At 36.2% G+C, this 23,357-nt stretch overlaps 1 protein-coding gene across 3 annotated transcripts; it reads left to right on the top strand.

The window, feature by feature from the left end:
- The first annotated feature begins 4,386 nt into the window (after nt 1-4,386).
- Nucleotides 4,387-22,995, top strand: RhoGAP100F (Rho GTPase activating protein at 100F). 3 transcript variants are annotated; one of them, XM_089700541.1, is made up of 21 exons: nt 4,387-4,491; nt 4,963-5,046; nt 5,508-5,606; nt 6,479-6,755; nt 7,586-7,715; nt 8,770-8,931; nt 9,517-9,657; nt 9,894-10,030; nt 10,416-10,875; nt 10,943-11,028; nt 11,937-12,064; nt 12,347-12,449; nt 12,807-12,947; nt 13,189-13,448; nt 13,786-13,971; nt 14,274-14,496; nt 14,781-14,981; nt 15,195-15,476; nt 15,836-15,916; nt 16,446-16,558; nt 18,777-22,995. In XM_089700541.1, the coding sequence occupies exons 2-21, from the start codon at nt 5,002-5,004 to the stop codon at nt 19,278-19,280; spliced, it is 3,759 nt and encodes a 1,252-aa protein (XP_089556667.1). In that variant the 5' UTR covers nt 4,387-4,491; nt 4,963-5,001; the 3' UTR covers nt 19,281-22,995. The 3 variants fall into 3 exon arrangements, with proteins under 3 accessions (XP_089556667.1, XP_089556666.1, XP_089556668.1); XM_089700540.1 differs by having other exon boundaries at nt 11,913-12,064; XM_089700542.1 differs by having other exon boundaries at nt 11,913-12,064; nt 15,832-15,916; nt 18,777-19,028.
- Nucleotides 22,996-23,357: the final 362 nt, after the last annotated feature.

Below are 23,357 nucleotides of genomic sequence, written 5' to 3'. Positions count from 1 at the left end.
CAAACATTCTTAATGTAAAATATTATATCTACCACATGATATCTAATATTTCCGTAACTTGCATTTCGAAATTAATGTTTATTTCGCATAATGCAACCAAAAGTATGTCGACAGGCTGACTGCTGACACATTTTTAACTTTTATTGTTTGCGTTTGGTCCTCTGCTTTCTTGGCGAGCAATTGAGGCGCGCGAAAATTGTTGTGTCATTTTAGTAATTTCAGAGTTACAAAGTAGCTTTTTATACAAGTATTATAAAAGCTTTAATACGCTAATGTATATATAGTAACAAAAAAGAATATATGTAATATGATTTTTCTTAATATTTGGAAGAAGAGTTAATCGAGACTATATAAAGTAGAAGTTATAACTATTCATCAAATATTTTTACATAATTTTATACACCTAAATGTCTAAATTCAGTATTTAATCAGATTGTATAAAATAAGTAACTTATTGACACCGATGTCGTATTTTAAATGAACTTTTTAGTTTATATAATATGATTAGATTGTTCTGAAAAATATACGAAAACCTTGAAAGCAAACAAACATGAAAAATAACAGATTTTTCGTACTTAATCGCATGATTAGACAGTTGGAATGCTACATGAATGACATCATCTAATCCGCAGGCTTTCGGACCGTGTACCGGATTAACTTCATGGTACCACAATAGTACGTCGGATTTAGCGCAGTGGAGACATTAATTAGCTAATGATGCATCGAAGTGTTGTAATTTTATGAATTTTTGGTTAAAATTTGGGAGAAAACTTATACTTAAAATTATTTTGGGAAATTGTACGTTGAATTCTTTATACTATACTAGCTTTCCGCCCGCGGCTTCGCCCGCGTTTTCAAAGAAAAACCCGTTCCCGTAGGATTTCCGGGATAAAACCTATCCTATGTCCTTTCTCGGGTATTAAAATATCTCTATACCAAATTTCATGCAAATTGGTTCAGTAGTTTAGGCGTGATTGAGTAACAGACAGACAGACAGAGTTACTTTCGCATTTATAATATTAGTATGGATTGATTTCATGGTGTTGATCATTAATATTGCTATTTTATTTTATGGCATAAAACACGTGAAATAACTTAATACGCAATTTTATATTTTCTATAACAAAACCACTAAATGTAGAGCATCTTTGTACAAAGTATCAAGACGTCTTTGATTGCACTGTAACTTCTTTGGAAAAGTAGGTCATGGCAAGGAATGGGACTCAAAGGGGAACAGAAGGACGTCTTTTGACTCGCTTTGATACTCATGTCTCTATGGACGTGTTGAATTTGCATTCGTTTAACGAGGGTTTATAATATTATGTATTGTACGTATATATATAAAAAATCCCATCATTGTATTGCGTGTTAAAATTGTCCCATTTATACCCTACTGTTAGATATAAAAGGGTATTAGGAAAAATGTTCGATAGTTCAGTATTGTGGTGAAAATGTTTCATTGGAACGTACAGTCACCTTTGCGGCGTTCGGAAGCTTGCAACTGCAGTACAGTGACCTCATGCGTACGCGAGGGCGGCTTTAAGTGGGTCAGGGCCCTCCTCGCCTGCCGCCCACCCCACCCAGACTCCGCACTCGATCGACCGCCTAATTCTAAACGTTCTCATGGTAACAAAACTGTAATTGGAAGTGCTTTATAAGATAAAAAATATTCAAGAGCCCTCGATTGGTGGCATTCTCGGAATTATCTATTAAGTAATTACTGACACAGAAATTTCTCTTGTTTTTGCTTTATTGGAGTATTTTCTGGAATTCGATTATTACACGTTTTGATACTTCGTCCCTTTTCACATGTAAATTTTTACGCGTTGAATCAAAGAGCTTACTGCATGACAGGAAAAGCTGGTTTTAATTGTTTAATATAGGGATGACGATGAAACTATAAAAGCGTTAGTATGTAATATTGAGTACAGCTTTTCATTTCCCGGTTATGCTTAAATCCACGTTATGTTTGCAGTTGAATAAGTAATCAAGACTGTTTGAAAATGGGTTACCCATATTTTCTGTGCGATTCGAAAAAGTGCCTTTTAAAATGGTGGTATTAAAGACTCATAGAAACAGCAGGAATAAAATATGCTTTGACCTACTTTCCTATCAGGGCCATTGATAGCTTGTTATTGTGTTAAGGTCTCTCTTTCATTGTTTTAAAGTGAATTGATTTGCTGACGGTTAGCCCAATAGAAAGCTCTCATTGCCAAATATATTTTCAAGATATGTAACTATCTACATATTATAACGTTACACTAGATTTTTTAATGAAAAGCTTTTTATTTAATAAGGCTTTAAATTGATATCAGTTTGTTATGTATTTCATTATGTTTTTCGGATGCCGAGTCATGATAACATTTTATTTATTTTTAAGTCTATCTATCTATTAATAATGGTATTAAAAAAATTAGTATATTACCTTATTGAAATAAAGTCACTAGTCTAAATATTGGTTTTGTGGTATAGCGTTTTCTCTAATAAGGAAGATGGCAACCCCCTTGTATATTATCTCGTAAATGGCCCCAAGCTTGACAAATAACACAGTTTCAAAGTTATATTAGAATTTGTCATCGTTTAACTTCTGTTTGTCTATTTGTTTTGGAAGTTAATTACCAGTTCTGTGTATTTTGTATGTATCTCGGTATTTACATGTTAATACACTTCGTTATTTATGCATAGAATTTTTAATATGATAATATTCGTGCGTTTAGAGTTATGTTTTAGGAGTGCAGAGCTTTTTTGAAAAACTTACAATATTATATTTCTTTAATTCGATAAAGTGTGTCTACGCTACACGCTACAGCTAATAAACTAGCTGTGCCCTGCGGTTTTACACGCAGTGCTCCGCTCCTGTTGGTCTTATCGTGATGATATGCCTTTAGCCTTCCTCGATAAATGGGCTATCTAAAACCGAAAGAATTTTTAAAATTTTAAACAAACAAACTCTTCAGTTTTATAATAATATATTAGTTATAGATTTAATTACTAATTTATGCCTCTTAATATTCTGGGAATAGGTAATTGCTGGAATTATAGAACCTATCACGTTTTATCGTTCAACGTTTCATGCGGAAATTCGCAAAGGATAATAAACGAGTAAAGTCTTTGGAAAGCTGATTTATAAAAACATTGTCAATGCACCTTTATCAGCTCAACAAAACTTAGATTTTTGTTAATAATATAAGTTTCTGATTTCGTTCAGGATTATAAAACTGTGACTAGGAAGTTTCAACAAAGTCCGACCTACTTCCCGGCTATCGTTTACAAGCCCTTTTTCCGACGGTCGTGTTCCACTATATTGCATTCCTCTGACATAGGAGATTAGATAAAGTTCGACTATTGATTCTATCGTGTACAATGTTTGCACGAATTATACGGGTACAAGAGTAGATACGTAACATGATAAGCAGTGCATTGGTGTAACTGTATCGTATTATATCTTTCTCGTATCGATGCTTCGACTGCATCGACAAATAAGATTTGAAAATGTAGGCAATTTAATATGTACTTTATTACAATGCAATTTTATTTATTTTAATCCTCTGAAGTATGTAAGATTAGCAGATATCTTGAAACAATTAGATTTTAACAATTAGCTTACCTTGCATTATATAAAGCAAAACTTGTGGATATGTGGCATACCTAATATCAAATGAAACCAACAGAAATAAACGACGTTGTTAGAAATGTGTAGTTATTATATTTATTTTTAAATTAAAGGCGACGTTATTCGCTCAATATACTATTCAAGGGTTTATAGTCTGATTCATTTAATGGTTCGCTAAATAGCATGCAATATTCGACTTTTATGACTGAAACTATAACTAAATTATTTTACTATTTGAATTACGAATTGCACTGAGGCTATCGCATTATTGGAAATACTGAAAATATAATAAATAATGCGGTTGATTATCGGTAATTCTGTCCTTAATGTTCATGTTTTTCATTGATTTTCATCTTTCTTAAAATATGATAGACAACATATAAACATTTACATACAAAATATTAGTTATATCTATTATAATAGCTATATCATTCGATATCATGCTTAACTAAACAAGATTATATCATTTTTCATTCTACATGTTCTCCGAACAGCATTAAGGCAGATCTTGATAAAGATGATAATCTACTAACCTTTAAGTTGAAAAATAGGTTTATTACTTCATAAGTATACTTACTTGGCCCGGCCGAATTAAGCACTACTGTCACCTGGCGCTTAATACAGTCGTTATTTTACATTCGCATCGACTTGCGCCTAACCTCAACCCAGCCAAAGCTATTGAACCTAGTACTGTATACAATACTCTCCTTTACTTAGATCCTCTATACTTAAATCTTAATCTATATAATATTGTGCAGGAGAATGGGCGAGCGGCGCCGGACCTCACGGCGTCGCCGGGCCGCGCTCCAGCCGGTCCGCTGCAGCCGGCGCGCAACAACCATGCGCCGCCCTGCGTGCTGCAGCCAGATTTTAGGAAGGTATGTAATAGAAAAGTATGTATAATGGTGACTTTAGAAGTTTGCTCTTTTGATTGATCTGATTTGTTAATTAAAATAACGCATGTAGAAAAGTACAATGCGAGGCATACTGCAGGCATCTCTAAAACGTGAATAGACATTGATTGCTCTTGCTTCTTTCGATTGATCAGCTTTGCTAAAGAAAATGAAATACAATAGATACACCAATATGTGGTATTAGGTGTAATGTAATAGGTACGTGTATGTAGACGCATTTGATCGATTTACTTCCAGTACCTCACAGTTGGAGCTAAGATTATTTAGTAGGTATTATTTTCTGGAAGACAACAAATCAATTTCCGACAAATTTGCCACTATACTTCTATTTCGTATACCTATTTGTAAATCGGCCAATACAAGAGAAAATTATCTATAAACTGGTATATTATAGGCAAGTGAATTCTCCCATTAAAGCGTTTAATCCATTGGCAGGTATCGGGCGTTAGCAATGAAATATTCAGGCAGATTGAGATGGTTGAAAACGATCACGACGCAACGACGGCCGCGGCGCTCGAGGTAAGGATTTCTTGCTTAAATGTTTAATACACTCTTAGTTTTAAATTATTTACGATTGAGTAATGAGTTACTTTCTTTCTCTATAATTAAAATAAGGTGAACACTTTTTTAACAGCTATGAGTAGGTAATTTAAAAGAGCTCAAAAAATAAATAAGAAATAAAATAAATTCACGGTTTAAATCACACATATTTTTTATATTTGAAACTAGCTGTTCGTCTCAGCTCCGTCTGGTATAATATTTTTGAGTTTTAAAATTTTTATCAGTTATTATCTTAATCCCTATTTTATCCAAAGTTCACTGGTTGAAACGTGAGGATGATACAGACAGACAGACAGAGTTACTTTCGCATTTATAATAATATTAGTTCGATAGTTACTTATTTAGATTAGATACTAATATTGTATAAGACATATTAGTAATTTATTTAAGTAAAATATTTAATCCTTTTTTGTTTGTAGGCGGTGGAGCGCCGCGGTGAGATGATTGTTCGGATCCTTGAGCTGAGACAAGTTGGACGAAACAACATTGAAGCCGCCAAGAAGTTTTTCTCCTTGCAGGTATGTCAATAAAATGTACACTACAAAATATTTAGATAATTAAACTTCATATTTAGACGCTGTTGTGGAAAATAAAGGAGAAGTAACAAGCATACAGTTAGCAGTTCAAGCTTTATACCTACATGGAAGCTTTCCGCGTTAAGGTACTTTTCCACTATGTCAGCCGATTTTTCATTAAAATCCACTCTACCAGTAATATTTATACTTTTAGAAGATGTTATTACAACGGACCACTAAATATTGTGATTAAAAAGTTTAGAGCTTGCATATTTTAATAACAATACCTGCGTGCTCAGAAATAAAACTGCCAAACATAAATTAAGAAAGCCTTCATACTTCACAAAGGATTACACCTCAATTTTCTTCTTCAAATATATCCTCCCGTCTTATATAACCATTTATTACCTCCTCAAAGAGGCGCGTGGAAAGGGAATTTATTCATCGATATTTACATATTCTAATTCCCTTTAAAAACAGGTAATTTCGCCCTCTTTGTTGACCTGAATACTTTCCTCGTAACCTAGTACTGATCTCGATGAAAGAGCTCTCACCAGACAGATCCATTGTTTGGCTTGGCCTAGATAATAGGAATGCGAATCCAATCTAGCCTAGAATTGTTAGGATGCGCACTCACAGCTCGTACATCCAGCCAATGTTATGCAATCTAATTGATGTCTCTGCGGTTTGATCGGTTTGATCTAGCATTTGATAGCAATAATGTCCTATAATGTCTCTCAATCACCTATTTTGTAGTTTAAGTAGACGTTTGACCATATTGAAGTCGTGTGTAGGAAACACCTTCAGCCAAACAATTCTTAAAGTCTATTTCGAATTTATTGTTGGAAAATACCTAACTTATAAAATGTCCACAGGATGGACGCCACATAGTACAACTGGTTGAAATCGTAAAGCGACCAGGACAAACTTTAGGGCTATACATTCGGGAAGGGGACGGGGGCACCAGAACAGACGGAGTGTTCATATCGCGAATAGCTTTAGAGTCTGCGGTATACAACAGCGGGTGTCTGAAAGTGGGAGACGAGATCCTGGCGGTCAACCTGGTGGATGTTAGGCGAATGTCGCTGGATGATGTTGTTATCATCATGTCGATACCCAGGCGGCTCCTGCTTTGCACTCGACAAAGGAAAGGTATGAACTAATTGTGACTTTTAGGTATAGGACTTTTCCATACAAGCTTTTTTTAGATTTATGTTGATCCTTTTTGTTTGTTTTTCGTTGTCCTCCATGAAATATATTGTGTTTTTTACTTAAATATTATTGTGGAAATAACGATATTGTGACATATAACGATTAATGCGTTTTTTCGGCTTAAAGATCCAATACCTGTTAACCAAAATTTGGGACTCAGTAGATTTCAAAGTTAAAAATAGCAAAATAATTATAAGCTTACATTAAAACTACAGCATAAACACATGTTTATATATGCTATACTCTATATTAGAACTGTAACATTTTTGTTCAGTGCAGTGAAATGAAAACGAGGCCGCAAAATTAAAACATGTTTCGTTTAGTTTCAAATTAGTAACACACTGTTATTGCAATATTTTCAAATGAATAATTCCTTTCATATTTATTTCAACAAGCCTTTTATTTAATTGTTCTAACCAGGATACACATTAACATAGTTTGTGCAATCAGCAAGATTGTTCTTGCAGAAATGTGGTTTTGTAAAAGTCGCTTACATGATAATCTAAATTGAATAAATCCCTATATCTACATTTATACAATTAAAGCTATCTAGCATGCATGTATTATAATATACACGTATATGCGTACAAAAATTTGATCGGAACACCGAAGTAGATGTGGTCCCGCGGCACTCACTCCCGCCTAATAAGGAGCTTCGCGAGGCTGCTTGCTCTGTATGTTATCCGCCCATTGAATTTCCTTTTCCAAATCAAACTTTCCTCAAATATAAAAGAACTGCCAATAAAATATAAATTTTGGCACATATCCAGGTAAATCAGGACCAGGATCACCATCTCTTCCTCGATCAGAGCACAAACCTCCACCAGTTGTGGTGTTGAAAAGAGACTGTCGGGATGATGATGACAGAGATCGGGATAGAGTCGATGGACTTTATTCGCAGTAAGTATAAAAGTTCGGTTTTAATTATTTAATATTTTTGAAGTAAAACTTCTTTAGCGGCGTTGAGCACTTTTTCTGTAATGGGTATAAAATCTTAAACTCGCGTCAGGACACGTAAGACGGATACCATTCCAAAATATCAAACATGCTCAACGTTAATAATCTAGTTTTCACTTCTGCCGGCACTCCCGGAGTGCAACCCGTCTTTTTTTTGTATGAATGGTTAAAAAAAACGAAAAATGTTAGAAATTTTATATCACTATAATTATGGATTTCATTTTATAATGTGATTAAATATACCTAAGTACCTACTTAGTATATTTAATCACATTATAAAATGTAGTAGTACGGAGAATACCAAAATTGTTTGATAAAGATGTACCTACATCTTTATCAAACAATTTTGGTATTCTCCGAGGTACTTGTAAAACTATTTGGCAAAGTTATACTAAGAACTATTTTGACGACCCGGTCACGGTACATTCCTAGTAGTTAAAATGAGTTTATCAGCTACCTTGTTTCCGCATTCCACTGTAATTTCCTCACTTGCTATATTATAGATGTTGATATCATACAAAATATACTCCTTTTCTCACTTTAGATACAAATGTTAATTTCACATAGTTCCAGACATATTCATGTTTTTTTTTCTTTTATACAAATGTTTATTGCACGTATATCTAGGTATATCTTAATCTTCTTATGTATAAAAATGAATCGCAAAATGTGTTGGTAAGCGCATAACTCGAGAACGGCTGAACTGATTTCGATAATTCTTTTTTTATTATATTCCTTGAAGTACGAGGATGGTTCTTATGCAGAGAAAACGTAAACATGTACCACGGGCGAAGCCGGGGCGGATCGCTAGTATACTATATAAATCTCGTGTCACAATGTTTGTCCTCAATGGACTCCTAAACCACTTAACCGATTATAATAAAATTCGCACACCATGTGTAGTTCGATCCAACTTGAGAGATAGGATAGTTTAAACATGTAGGTACCACGGGCGAAGCCGGGGCGGACCACTAGTTATTTACTAATTGTTTCTCAGGCATGGAACACTCCGATCATCTGGGCCTTCAGGGGGCGTACGACCGGTCGGTGATGGTCGGGAAGAAAGAAGTCGCTTACAACTTGGAGCATTATCACCTGATTCCACGCCGTTGGACTTATATTACAATTCTAGACCACCTTCTGATCATTCTACTTGGAGGTAAGATTTAATAATAAATTGTTCTTGTTTTTTATCGTGTATAATTATTGTAATGTTTATAATAATTGTTTGTACTGTATAGCATTGTGGCGCTTTGGCTTGTCTGTAAGCCACATGTTCTATAATTAATTAAATAAGAATTAACTCGTAGAATTGAAGACAAAGTCAGATATGCATATTATTCGAGTTCAACGTTTGAGGAAAATTTATATTATGTAAGAAGTCTTAGAGTGATTTTTATTTCTATGAATTTGAGGACTGAATTAATACTGAGATTGTAAAATAAGACTCTTGATATTGATTCATTTAATATTTTCATAAATACAACAGGATACGAACTTATTGTAGATTCACTATCAGACACTTCGAATTAGGTTATCATAAGAATCTTGTTATGTCTATTTGAAAGAAAGAAAGAAAGAAAGAAAAGAAATAACACAGCCAAACACATTATAAAATATCTTACAATTAGGCAAACGGAGACAGCCTCAGCAAAATGCTGCACAAAAGCAGCGCTGATATTTGTTACACAGAAATATTATCAATTTATTTATTGTCCTTCAATATATTGTAATCTATTAACAGTTATCGACCGCCACCGCCGGTGATAACAGAACAACCGAAGTCAACAGCGACCCACTTTGTGCCGTATGAAAGGTCCTACCCCAATACATTGGAAAGCTTAGCTGAGAAGGTTCATTCGTTTTATCCCTCGGATGGTGCAAGGTACGTAAAGATTTATACTTTTTTTTTATTTATGTACTACCTATTTTGAAAAAAATCAAATAGTCTTTATTTTATTATTAAAAAGTATTAGCAATGAACTGAAAATATGTTTGGTATAAGTTTTCGAAGTCGTAAAGAGTAAAATAAGTTTAATTTTCTTGTTTCTTTTAAATAGTTTTTTGAGCATTAATTACTATGTTATTTTAAGCATTAATTACATGTTATTTTTGTTTTAGTACCCGATTTGGAGGAAGAGTACCGCGATCAGGATCTGAACAACAACTTCCACGCGCTGAAACGCATTCAGATTTCGGCAGACATTCTTTGTTGCGTTCTAGTTTGAAAGCATCTGGTGCTACTGGACCTCCTGGTGGTAAATATTGTGTTATCTATTTAATAACTATTTCAAACTCAAACTCAAACATTCATTTATTCAATTAGACTACTATTTAGTAGCACTTTCGAATCGTCATTACATAAGTATTTTTAACATTTACCACCGATTCGGAAAGCAGTATCTATGGAGAAGAATCGGCAAGAAACTCCATAGTTGCTCTTTTAAAATCATGTCAATATTATTATTGTACCAGATATCTGATAAATATATTTTTTTAATTTGTCTTAGTGCCACTGAACGATAAAAGACGTGGTTTCGAATTCATTTAAATGTATAAAACTAATAAGTTCAAATAAACTATAAGTTTATTTCCTTTATTTTGCATAAATTATCCTAACATCAATTGATGTTTTTGTTACAGCATCTACGTTATCGAGATATCAACGCTATGGTGGAGTTGGAATGCAAGTGCCTGGAATGCCTGGTTCAGGTTTAACAGGAACAGGATTGTCTGGGTCTGGCTTAGGACCAGGTCTTCCTTCAGGATTGTCATCAACTGGCCTAAGCGGCCTCACTGGCTCGAGTTTAGTTGGAACTGGCCTAAGTTCTGGCTTAGGCACTGGCTTAACCGGATCTGGATTGAGTTCAACTCTCGGCGGTGGATATGGAACTACTGGCCTTGGATTATCGTCATATGGAAGTAAATTTGGTACGACGAGAAGAAATCGAAGCTTAGATTACTCGTCGGATACAGAAGCTACGGCTCCTACACGGACTCCGTACTATTCTGGCTTGAGTGGATATAGAAGCAGTACATTAGGAAGGGATATAAGCTCTAAGTTTAATTCCTTGCCGAGAGACGTCAGAGGAACTGGCCAAAGGTGAGGAAGTTTTAATAGAGAGTGTAGAACTTTGGGTATCTAATTAATAACGTTATATTCTTTATAGATTGGGATTGTCCAGACGAGCCGGTAGTGTACTTCAAGATGAACCCGAACCTCTATCTTCACGTCTGGATCTTCGTTCTTCCAGAGGTAAACACAAAAATGAATTTTCCTAAGAACACAAAGTGAATATCGATAAAAGTTTTTAATGTTGCTAAAATCTAAAAAAAAACAAATGTTTTTTGATATTATGATCATGGATAGTGTTAGATTTCCACGACTTTTTTATCAACACCAGTATTAGGATATAAAAAAAAACACGGTGATTAAAAAAATCCATACACTTTGAATATACTTATAAATTCGGGTCGTTTCCCGTCCTTAATCATACTAAAATCTGCCATATCTTCTAATCACACTTACTTATTTTTAGAAAACCTTTTCATTTACACTAGTAAGACTTTCAAGAGAATCCCCCCTACTCACATTACATATTATATATTACATACTAGCTTTCCGCCCGCGGCTTCGCCCGCGTTTTCAGAGAAAAACCCGTTCCCGTAGGATTTCCGGGATAAAACCTATCCTATGTCCTTTCTCGGGTATCAAAATATATCTATACCAAATTTCATGCAAATTGGTTCAGTAGTTCAGGCGTGATTGAGTAACAGACAGACAGACAGAGTTACTTTCGCATTTATAATATTAGTATGGATTATATACTAACAAATTCAGGTCGCCTCCCGACCTCACCGTCAGTGTTCACATCAGACGAGTATCGCGCGTGGCTCTCCCACGCTCCCTCTACTAGCACGCTCTATGAGAGTCTACGATAAAGCTATCAATAAAAACACTTCTATCTAGATTTGACACCATGAACTGTATAGCGATAACAGCTTTTAATAGCCCTAAAATCAGTCATGTTTTTGGTCTAATCACATACACCATATTTGCCACAACCTTTTCATTTACACTAGTAAGCCATTGAAGAAAATCCCCCATTCTCTTTGCATATTATGTACTAACAAATTCAGGTCGTCTCCCGTCCTCACCGTCAGTGTTCACATCAGACGAGTACCGCGCGTGGCTCTCCCGTGCACCGTCTACTAGTGCGCTCTATGAGAGTCTGCGCCCAAGACTGCCGACGCATTACTCGGCTGAGAATATTCATGATGCACTTAAAAATGTAAGTGTAATGTGTTAGTATGATTTGATATTTGTGCTTTAATTTGTTAATCACATATCTTGCCCAAGATAGCGAATTTCTTGTCGATACTGGTCTGTCTGTATTATTTTCCATTGTTTTAAATTCATTTTATACATCACGTCAACAAGATGTAATCATTGTATTTTAATTAACTTTATTTATGTTACCCAATTTCTGTTTTCCATTGTATTAGATACATTTTGTTCCTTAAAATTTTAAATAAACTTTGGTGGTTTTTTTAACACCTTGATCATTTCACAGATGGAAACAGGCAGTCGCTTTGGTTCTACACTTGGTTTGGCTGGTCGTCGAATTGAACGCCCGCGACATTTGCCTGCACGTTCATTGTCTTCTCAACAACTTGGTTAGTACTATTTTTTCTATCTAATCGAAAAGAAGAGTATCCATGACACACTATTTTTATTTACTAATAGTAATTGTCGAGATTATACATAAAAGTTAGAAAAAAAAATCACCTTGTAAGGTTATTAATACAATGGAGTAAGCACAGTGAAGTTTAATTTAATGTCAACTGGTCTTTTTACAGCTAAGTTATTTAAATTGTCAATAAAAATAGCCAGTCATTGCATTTTCACGCTATGGAAAAGAACAATCTATTTCTATTATACACATTCTTTAACTAGCATAGTTTCTTCGTAATATGAAAATTCAAACCCTATTTTTATCTCTTACAAATTTTAAGACATTTATACCGTTACAGGACCTACAGCCAGTGGTTCTCCTTCAGCACGTCGTGTGAGACAATTGCTCGAGCTAGGTTCAAAGTTCTCGTGCCCTAACCCTAGCCCGGTTCCTACACCGGGATCTAGACATCAACGTCATTTGGATATTAACCCTAATGGTATGGCGATAGAATTAATTTTAGCTTATAGTATAGATAACACTATAATTGCTTTAATATAAAAATAGAGCTTGAATTTAAAAATACATTCAGCAAATACATTTTAAATATTTATAATTTAATGTAGTTAAATTTAGATTAAGAGCCTTTTTCGTCACTTATTACGTGACAATTTTGCATTATGTGTTTTATTATGTACATAATATATTTTTCGGTGGTTCATTCAAACGTGTTCTTCCAGAGTTCTTAAAGTACAAGATAGAGAAGCCAGGCGCGGGGGGTCTGTCCACATCTATGACGGGACTATCCCGGCTGGCGGGGGGCGTGTCCGGGATGCTGTGGGTGCATTTACTAGCGGGGCGGGGGCTTAGACCGGCCCCCTCGGGTTCGTCCCCGGGATCACCCCCGTCGGGTCCATTGGCCCCGCCACAGCCCCCGGTGGCACCCCGGGATTTGTACTGTGTGCTGGAATGCGATAGAGTGCATAAAGCTCGGACTGTGGTAAGTTATTCGTTAAAAAAATGCTAACATGAATTATTAATCAAATCTTTACTTTTTCATTCTCAAACATTCCTTTATTCAAGACTTTTGAATTTGAAATCGTCGTAATGTAAAATTATTATTTACCATTGATTCAAACAGTAGACAAGAAGAAACATTCAGAGAAGAGTCGGCAAGAAACTCTATATCTTCCTACCTTCCTTTTATAAAATTTGTCAATTGAACAATAAATTCTTTGACTAAGGTGACAAATTTTTCCACAATCTGGTCTGAATTGCAAGCTATTTGTCGCAAATTTTATATTGCTATGAAAAATTACATGCTACTTCTATTCTAGGTACGCACAGGCGAACTCCAATTCGACTGGGACGAGTCCTTCGAGCTAGAACTAGTGGACAACCGACAGCTAGACGTGCTAGTGTACTCGTGGGACCCGCAGCACAGACACAAGCTGTGCTACCGCGGGGCTGTTACATTGCCAGATCTTTTGTCGCGTTCTGCGTCGCATCAGTTGGCTATTAGGGTAATGTAGCATTCAAAATGTTATAGATTTAGCAATTTGAAATACTTGCAAAAATTAATAAATTTTAGTTGATAAATGTTTAGATAAAACGTTTTCAGATCATGAGTAAATACCGTATTAGGGAAATTAACAGAATTTAAAAAATGGAAAGAAATTTAAAAACCGTAACGATTTGAAATCTTTATATCTCAATTTTCTAAAACTCAACCTTCTCAATCTTGATTTATACTATACTTAACTATTTATTATTATCTTCAATTGTTTTTGTAAATCAATACCAAATAACATTCCCAATCACACAGATGGAACCCCGCGGCACGCTGTACGTGCGTGTCCGTCACACGGAACCTCACGAACTGTTCCGCCGCCGCCCCGCCCCCCCGCGCCTCTCCCCACCCCCACTGTTCGGTGCAGAACTCGACCAAGTTATAGCGAGGGAAGTGCGGCCGAGTCATGCTCCCCCCGTACCATTGATAGTGAGGAGATGTGTGGAGGAGATTGAGCGACGCGGATTGGATATTATTGGTAAATATATCATCCAAGTATCTGAGCTCAAATCGTTTCAAAACCAATCGTATCAAAAAAGCTTAAAACTATAAGTGTGGTCGAACCACGCACTAGTACCGTTTATAGTGAGACGGTGTGTCGAGGAAATTATTGGTAAACATTTAGGCTTAGTATCGTAACTTGAAAGTATCCCTATAAAACATCCATCGCTATTGTTCGATCCGGAAACCATCTGAATACTTGTATTTTTATAAAAATAAACTCAACTCACTATTAATTCAACTTATATTTTTCCTTTCCAGGCCTATACCGTCTTTGCGGATCCGCGGCAAAGAAGCGAATCCTCCGAGAGGCGTTTGAACGCAACGCTCGTGGCGTCGAATTAACCCCAGACTCTGTTCCCGATATAAATGTGATCACCGGAGTGTTGAAAGACTATTTACGAGAACTACCACAGCCGCTGTTCAGCCGTTGTTTATTCCAAATGACATTGGATGCTCTAGGTAAATGACGAGTTCCTTATTTCAAAGCATTCATAAAAATTTCATTCTTAAAAAATTTCAATAAGTTTGTTTTTACAAAATCTACAAAAGTGCGATAATACATATTATTTATAAATGAATTAATATATCTCATTTCTATTTCTATTTTATTACTTCCTAATTTCTATTCTAATACATTTTGAAATCAACTTTAATATTCTCTTTTTTTTCCAGGAGTCTGTCTACCAGACGACAAAGAAGGGAATGCCAGACTAATGGCGTCGATAGTAGAATGCTTACCGCGAGCAGCTAGAGCGACGCTAGTCTTCCTTCTCGACCATTTAGCGCTGGTGGTCGCCGCACAAGATAGAAACAAAATGTCCCCACAGCATTTGGCGGTGGCTTTAGCTCCTCCATTGATGCTACAGTCACAACCACCGTCTGAAATGGATTACCAGCGACCGATACATGTTCTGCAGTGTCTGCTGCAGATCTGGCCGGCGCCGAAGCGTTCAGGTAATGTCATCATCTATTGTGTTTGTGTTAATTCATGTGTGTAATCAAATTTGGTACTTAAAAAAAAGATATTGGCATTATTTTTAAGATAGCTACTTGAAGAGGTAAAAATAAAACAGTAATTCTTATTCCAAATTTCTCAATAATTAGTACTGCTGGTTTCAGATTTTTCCAAATTTACCTATCGACGTTGACGTCACAAATCACAATGGACACCACGTCTAACGTTATTATAACAAAATCTCTCATCGGCTTTAAGTTTCAAGGTAACAGGGGGAAATCGGTCGGAATTGATTCGATTTGGGCGGTCTGAAGGCACGTGTAAAGCAACACCTTAACGCATGTATGTTTGTAGACAGTTCGGCGCGGCGAGCCAGCACTCGGGCCGCGTGGCAGCAGAGCCAGTGCGTCGCAAGTGGCCTCAGCCACCCTCCCCCCAGGTACGTATCAATACGGATGATTTTAATATTTTTTAGTTTAATAATATTATTATATATAATATTTAATAATAATTAAATCTCAGACATCTTTATAAGTTTTTATTTTTATAAAAATTTAATTTAAGTTATAACTATTAAAACATTTAAAGAATTTGAAAAAGTAGGTCTCATTGCGGGATTCAAACTCGCTTCAGTCAGGCACCAAAAAAGGCAACGGACGCGAGTTCCTATACGTCGATCAATTATTTTCATTCTCCTTTTTCGACCTTTACAAACCTGTATCCTTTCTAAAGAATACAATTTGTTGGCGACATAATTTGGACATTTATAATCTGTGCAACTTACAAAGCTACCTGGCAACACTGTTATTCGGGAAGACATCTTTGATTTACATTTTACACGGCATCATATACAATCCTTTCTGTTAATTACTAATTTACAATTGTTACATTAATAAAGTACATTTACTATTACTTTCTATTATCATACAACCCGACATACATAACACAATTTATATCCACCCCGATAGGCCGAGTTCCGCCCTCAGTCAGTCCATATCGGCCTCCAGCGGCAGCATCAGCAGCATCTCCGCAGCCAGCTCACTCGGCTCGGCCCGCGGCAGACCGCTCGCCGCCCGCACATGTACGTATTATGGGATAATAGTCTTTATTTGTATGTGTCGTAAGGCTTCTTTTCATTTGAACTTTTACACAAATGTGACTTATCATTGCTTATGTTAAAAATGAGTTTATGTGTATGTGTCGTAAGGTATGTTTTCATTTGAACTCTAATATGAAAATGTGCCTTGTGTTTGATTGGTTATGTGATAATAGACTTTATTTGTATGTGCAGTAATTCATTTGAGCTTTTACTCAAATATGTTTCGTATATGTTTTCGGTTATGTTAAAATTGATTTTATTTGTATGTTTAGTAACGTATATTTTCATTCAAACTCTAATTTGAAAAAGCTCCTTGTGTTGATTGATAATGTCATGATAGGCTTTATCTTTACCTATGTGCAGTAGCGTATTCATTAGAACTTTTCTGAAATATATGTCAGATCATTGGCTATATTAAAATGGACTTTATGGTTATCGCAATAAGGTATATTTTCATTCAGACTCTAACTCGAACCTCGGTTATTAAAAATACTTTACGTTTATGGACAGTACGCCGATTCGTTTATCAATTAATTATCAATTATTCCTTTACGTGAGAGATTTGTGTTTAAATGATATACTTTATGATTAGGTAGGTAATTCAGGAATTCATATTTTGAGTAAGAGTTTATAAAATATTTTACTTATGACTTAATCACAGTCTTAATGTGTGCTGAATCCTGTTGTAATTAATATTTTAATATACTTATATCTGGATATAATACCCCGAGCCGGATCTGCTGTATAAATAAATTTCAAATATTAAGTAAGAGAAAGAAACGTAGGTCGAATTTCCATAACATAGAAAATGAGACATTTTTGAAAAGAAAAACTCGAATTATGTACTAATTAATAATTTTATTATTTGCTACTCATACTGAGTTTCGATTCATGTAATTATTCGCTCTCATTCCATTATTTTTTCATTTCAAATCGTGCCACCTCTTTCAAACTGAGATATCAAAGTATGAAAATATATAAAAGAATATGCATGAAAACATTTCATCATTAGCCCTTATCAACATATTAATATGTTTTCCTTTAGATATAGGTAAACGAGAAGTTTCCAAAATAGAGCATTTACATGGCAGGATGATTCCATAGAAACAGTAAACCTATGAGGAAATAGAACGATACGTTATTTGCAAGCTTGATGAAAAAAATCTTGAATGCTGTGCATGAAATATACTTTAATAAAGTTATTATTTATTATTAATAAAGTTAGGTAAAGTTAATGTTAATTTTGCTATTATATTGCGTTTAGCTGCGTACCACAGCATGCCTAAGCAGGCTCTCAAAATTACACAAAACAATGGCACAGCGGAGGAAATTTTTCGGGTAATAAATTGATTCGGAAGATAACACTGACTGTTTTGTTGTGCGTGGCTAACCGCCAAATTTTACGAGTGGCTGTGTTTCTGTCAAGTGAAAAACGATTTTCCTTAAACTATCTGAGTTTCCCATCACGTTTTATTTACGCAGCAACTCTCTATCTCTAATAGTTTAGCTGGACCTCTGGGGTTTCACGTCAGTATGCGCAGGCCTTCTTTCAAAACCAAAATAATGTGTTGTCGACAGGTTTAAGTAAGTGTGCAGTATTTCAAATCCCTATGGCATGTAGTAGTAGACATAGTTGCAAGACACACTGACGTAAAACAAGTTTAGAGCAGCATTTAATATGAAAAACATTAGGTTAAGGTAAACTCTTTTTGAAGGCGGTTCAGATAATTGTGCTCATAATTTACTCGGTTATCGCGTCGACGAAGCTTAATATGTACTACATTAATAATGCAAAGACAAAAATTGCCGTCGTCGTAACGATTATGATATAACTGCCATCTAAAATGGTTTATCTGTGTTAAAAATAAAAATACGCAACCCATTGTTAAATAAGTTTACAACTTAATGCTAGCTTAACTACTATAGTATTTTTTCCTGCCTCATAAAATTTACTATTAAAGCTAATTGCGTGCTAGGTAATGAGGATACTTATAGTATGATATGTTTTAACGTTTACGTTTTTTAAAACACTCCATTCAATGAAACTTCTGATTTTTTTTTGTTTGGCGTGATACTTTTTGGTTATATCCCTATTGAGTACAAGTAGAGGCATTTTTCGTTATATTTTAATAGATACGTAATAAAAATCCTACAATCGCTGCACATCATCAACGGGATAACGTCGACCTTTCGGTTCCAGGTTCTCTCATCAGTCAGGGCCGGCCAATATCGTCCGCAGTCGCCTCTACGCGGCCCTCTGCCCGCTCCGCCTCGCTCCCGGCAAGTGACGGTCTCGTCTCCCGGTTCGGCCAGTAGCAGCTCGGGCAGCCACAGCCCGGCCGACACCATCAAGCACGGCGGCTCCGTGTCGTCGATCCTGCGCCAGCCGGAGCGGGCGCCGTCGTCGTCCCCCAGGAACTCGCCTCGAGCGTCGCCTCGCGCGTCGCCCAGGGACTCGCCGCGCGGTACTCCCAGGGACCTGACGCCCCGGGAGTCGTCCCGGGACGGGTCGCGGGACGGTTCCCGGGACGGGTCGCGCGAGTCGCCGCGCAGCGCCATCCCGGGCACGTCGGCCGGGCTGGCGGTGACGCTGAACTCGCCGCGCTACAGCTCCACCAACCCGTTCCTGCAGCAGTACGACGCCGAGGAGGAGGCGGAGGCCTGGCGCGCCGCCGACATATTCTCCTCGTCCGCGCACGCGTAGGGCTCCCGGCGAATTGAACGTTTTCCTAGTCAATTTTTTTAAAGAATCGAAAGAGTGCTACGATTCCGCCGGACGCTGCGTCGTCTCGAGCGGGCGCGTTCGCGAATTTGTTATATATAGCGAGTTATGGTGTACATTATGTGAGAGCGTTCGAGACGCGAGCGAGCCGCCGGCCGCCCTCGCGGCGACGGTGATGTATTGTACATTGTATATAATTGAGTACGTATCGAATGCGGGCCCGCTCCGGTCCCGCACCGGCGGCCGGCCCGCCGCACACCCCATCCCACATATCAGAGACTTGCGTGCACCCTCGACACGAGTAGCAACACTACACTGGAATGCGACACGAACACTTCGTCGAACTCCGTCGTCGACAGTGGACACAAGTCAGTAGGCAGGCAGGGAGTGTACAGGACGAAGTCGGAATGTCTAGAGACTGAGGCCATATCAGAGTAGCTCGTAGAGGTCGCGGTGGGCGGCCATCGTAGGACGAGCGATCGCGTCACGTTTATGGGTCTAGAGGCACGACTGTTACGAAAGTTTAAAATATTCCAAATATTCCTTGTTCATTATTAATAAATTAATAACTATTATACATATAACTATATATTAAAGTAAAATAGTGTTAGTGAAGCATTTTTACGAGTCGCTAATTCTGTGAAGGAACGGATTCTTCCTTTAAAGATCGGTCGCAATCTCGAGATCTGGGATCGTATTTGCGAATTGAAAATGACTAATTTCAACGACACAATAAATAAAATGCTGATATTTATTTACAGTTCTTCGATGAAATAATTAATAATGTTCTCCGAATTGATATTGCTGTAGGACTTTTAAATATTCATATTATATTGATAAATTCAAAATATTGTTAAACGTTTATTATCTGTCTGTTAAAGAGAATTAGATAAATGTATTTATTGATAGGATAATTTGAAATTCGCAAATAATATCTCTATTCTTATAACTAGCGTCTGCTAGACATATAAGAGTGATGGAAATCGACCAATGACAGCACTGATTAAAATCTCACTGCCATGATTGGTCCATTTTAAATAGTTACACATATTATTACATTAATACACTTATTTATATGTCTGTCGGAGGCTCTTTGGTTACTCGATGCTTTTGAGCAACACTTCAAGACGAAGTTTTGTTACTGTTTTTTATAATATAGAGTTGCACAAAGAACACGACTGAAATGGGACACAAGGTTTTTGATACTTTACCATTTTACCCTTTTTCTCATTTGTGATATACTAGAAGTTGCGTTGGAACCTCGCCTTTTATATAAATGTAAGTCTGTTCATGAATTCCTATATTTGCTATACATTTTGTTACAATGTTTTGTATTTATTTAACTGTTACGCTCTTGATGTCTTCTGATTTAGTCGGTTTTAGACGTTGTATACTACGTGCTTATCAACGAATACGAAATATTATATTAAGTAAGAAAACTTTGGAATTCATGTACGGATTCTCATAATTTACGACGTCATGTCTTAAGGCCCTGCCAAACAAACAGTGAATAAAAGTACAAAGAAGCAGTTTCGCAACTATTGGAATTTGGTTCGTTGTGTGTTTGAGGTTTGCCTTAGAGGTTGAAAGCGAAGACAATATGATTTTGAAATTTTTATAGAATCTGACGATGAAATGTATTAATCTCAATGATATCGCCTTCGTGAGTTAAAACGGAACCACGTGAAGTAGATTGTATTGCCATATTCATTATATAATAAAATAAAAAAAAATAATGCATTTATTAGCTTAATATATGAAAATTGATAGCTTTTAACTGTTCACTATACATACTTGTTACTAATATTAGACAAAGCTATTAATATTGTTACCGAACATTGAATTTATTTCACGTGGTACGCTTAAGTTGGTGCTGTCGGAATCTTAATAGGTCCACTTGCTATATCTATCTAAATTATTATTATAATTTAATATGCATGACTTAAAAGCATATTCATAGATAGCCCGTATTACATAATTATTATCAATCCTACTTCTTTTATATTTGTTAACAAGAATAAACAAATAAAATTAACATTTAATACCTAAGATCATATCAGATTTGAGCATAAAAAGCTTACAAATGACGCACATGGTCTCCGTGGTGTAAACGAATACATGATGTTTATTAACACTTATAATTTAATATTTTAAATTATGACAAAAAAATCAGGTAACTATAACACCTACGTTATAAACAAGAAAAAAATCGATCGTGAGACTTTGACTAGACTTTTTTTTGGAGCAGTTTTAAATCGTTATATAAGTTGGTCACAAAATGAGTTTGAAAACGATCGTGAAGCTTCGACTCTACATTTTTTCAAGTTCATTGAAGTTTTAGCGTCAAATGACAAATTCGTCTGAATTATCACTGAAGTTAGTTACAAAGTGGTCCTCAGAAGCTTTCGGCAGCCCTCACAAGCTGCTTGGCTTCATGGAGGAGCTCGGGTGGTTTCAGTTTTAGCTGGTTTCCCCCCACCTCCCTCTCTCACGCAAAATAAGCGCTTGATGTTGAGTTGCGAAGAAATGCCCGTATATTGAAGTGAAAACTTTAGCGGCGTTGGGTATAAAATCTTAAACTCGCGTCAGGACACGTGGCCTGATCGAAAAAGCGTAAGACGGATTTTTTTTTAGTCCTTATATTCCATGCGTAAGACGGATACCATTCCAAAATATCAAACATACTGAACGTTAATAATCAAGTTTTCACTTTTATTATTATTATTTGGTCCTCAGAATCCGATAGCACCAACCAAATAGAGTAACATAGTGTTAAAGACTTGAAGTGTCGCTCGACGGCGCGTAGCCGCGCGACAGTAGTGCGTAGTGACGGCGGCTTCGGTTGGCTTTAGCGCGGTCACCTGAGAGGTCACTTGGCATTTGTAGATATGTTTATATGTTGTGGACGACGGTAGTATTTCATTGTTCTCACTTCTGTTGTTCTGTTGCAATGTAAGTATTAGATGTTTCACAGATTGCTCTGTGCTCTTTCGTGTTTATTGGTCAATTAGTTTCAAGATGAACTGGTGATATGTTTTTTTAGTCCAGTGAATTGTTGGATTTGAATTATTCAAGTCTAATTGTACTGTAGGTAAAATATTTATTTCATAGATAGATGAATTCGATATATTTTTTCAGAATTAGATAAAATTGTTTTTCTTATATACCAGTTTCGTGTTGTACTTAACAGCCTTACTTCTAAGAAAGCCACTTTACGTTAATTCTGTTAAATTCTCTTATTCTACAACTATTGTAAATTCAATAGAAATGACAGATCGTGCCAAAGATGTTATTTTTTCATACCACAATTCTCACCTTACTCATTCTGATTTGTCTTAAATATAATTATAAAAATGTATTAAAACAATTGGTTAAATGCTATATAAATGTTATAGAGCAATAAACGAAAAGATAACTATTTATAAATATAAAGATGATATTGTAAATAGCGTTTACTTTTATGGTTTGTGTATGTTTATAATGATTGTATCGATAGATGTTTATAGATATACAAGTTAGCCTCTCACGTTGACCCCCGCGGTATGTTTGTGTTGCGGGGCCCACGGTCCTCAGATAATATCAGTATTTCGAAAATTTGGTAAAAGTAGCGTTATTACGTGTACGTAAAGAAACACGCCGCTCGCGACTGTAGCGGGCGGCTGGGACGCAGACGGGAATAAATAATACGACGTTATAACTGTTTTTCATTTATTACCCTTTTTTTTCTTTTATGAAGGAGCGAAGGAGCGGAGGAAGAACTAATACATAATGTGGATTAAGCGATATCTTGCGTATATAAAATTGGCCGCAAGTTATCTATGTATAAGATTTTTGAAGTGAAAACTTCTTTAGCGGTATAAAATCTTAAACTCGCTTCAGGACACGTGACCTGATCAAAAAAGCGTAAGACGGATGGATATCAAACATGCTCAACGTTAATAATCAAGTTTTCACTTCTGCCGGCACTCCCGGAGTGCAACCCGCATTTTTTTTTATTTTGTAATGACATCTTGTAACCATGGAATAAGTAAAAAAAAAAACACTCAAGCAACGGAAAAA

This window comes from Colias philodice, chromosome 11 (genome assembly GCF_061535455.1).
Source record: "Colias philodice isolate Cphi_HAF_F1 chromosome 11, ilColPhil1 Martin Lab GWU primary, whole genome shotgun sequence".
In the NCBI taxonomy this organism is placed as follows: Eukaryota; Metazoa; Arthropoda; class Insecta; order Lepidoptera; family Pieridae; genus Colias; species Colias philodice.
The sequence above is the reverse complement of the archived record's forward strand: the minus strand, read 5'-3'. Positions and strand labels throughout refer to the sequence as shown.

Excerpts from the sequence above, each read along its gene's own strand:
- RhoGAP100F (XM_089700540.1), top strand. The coding sequence starts at position 5,002 with ATGGTTGAAAACGATCACGACGCAACGACGGCCGCGGCGCTCGAG. Across the intron at positions 7,716-8,769 it reads GTCGATGGACTTTATTCGCA|GCATGGAACACTCCGATCAT; the intron begins GTAAGTATAAAA and ends ATTGTTTCTCAG. Across the intron at positions 14,497-14,780 it reads ACGCGGATTGGATATTATTG|GCCTATACCGTCTTTGCGGA; the intron begins GTAAATATATCA and ends TTTCCTTTCCAG.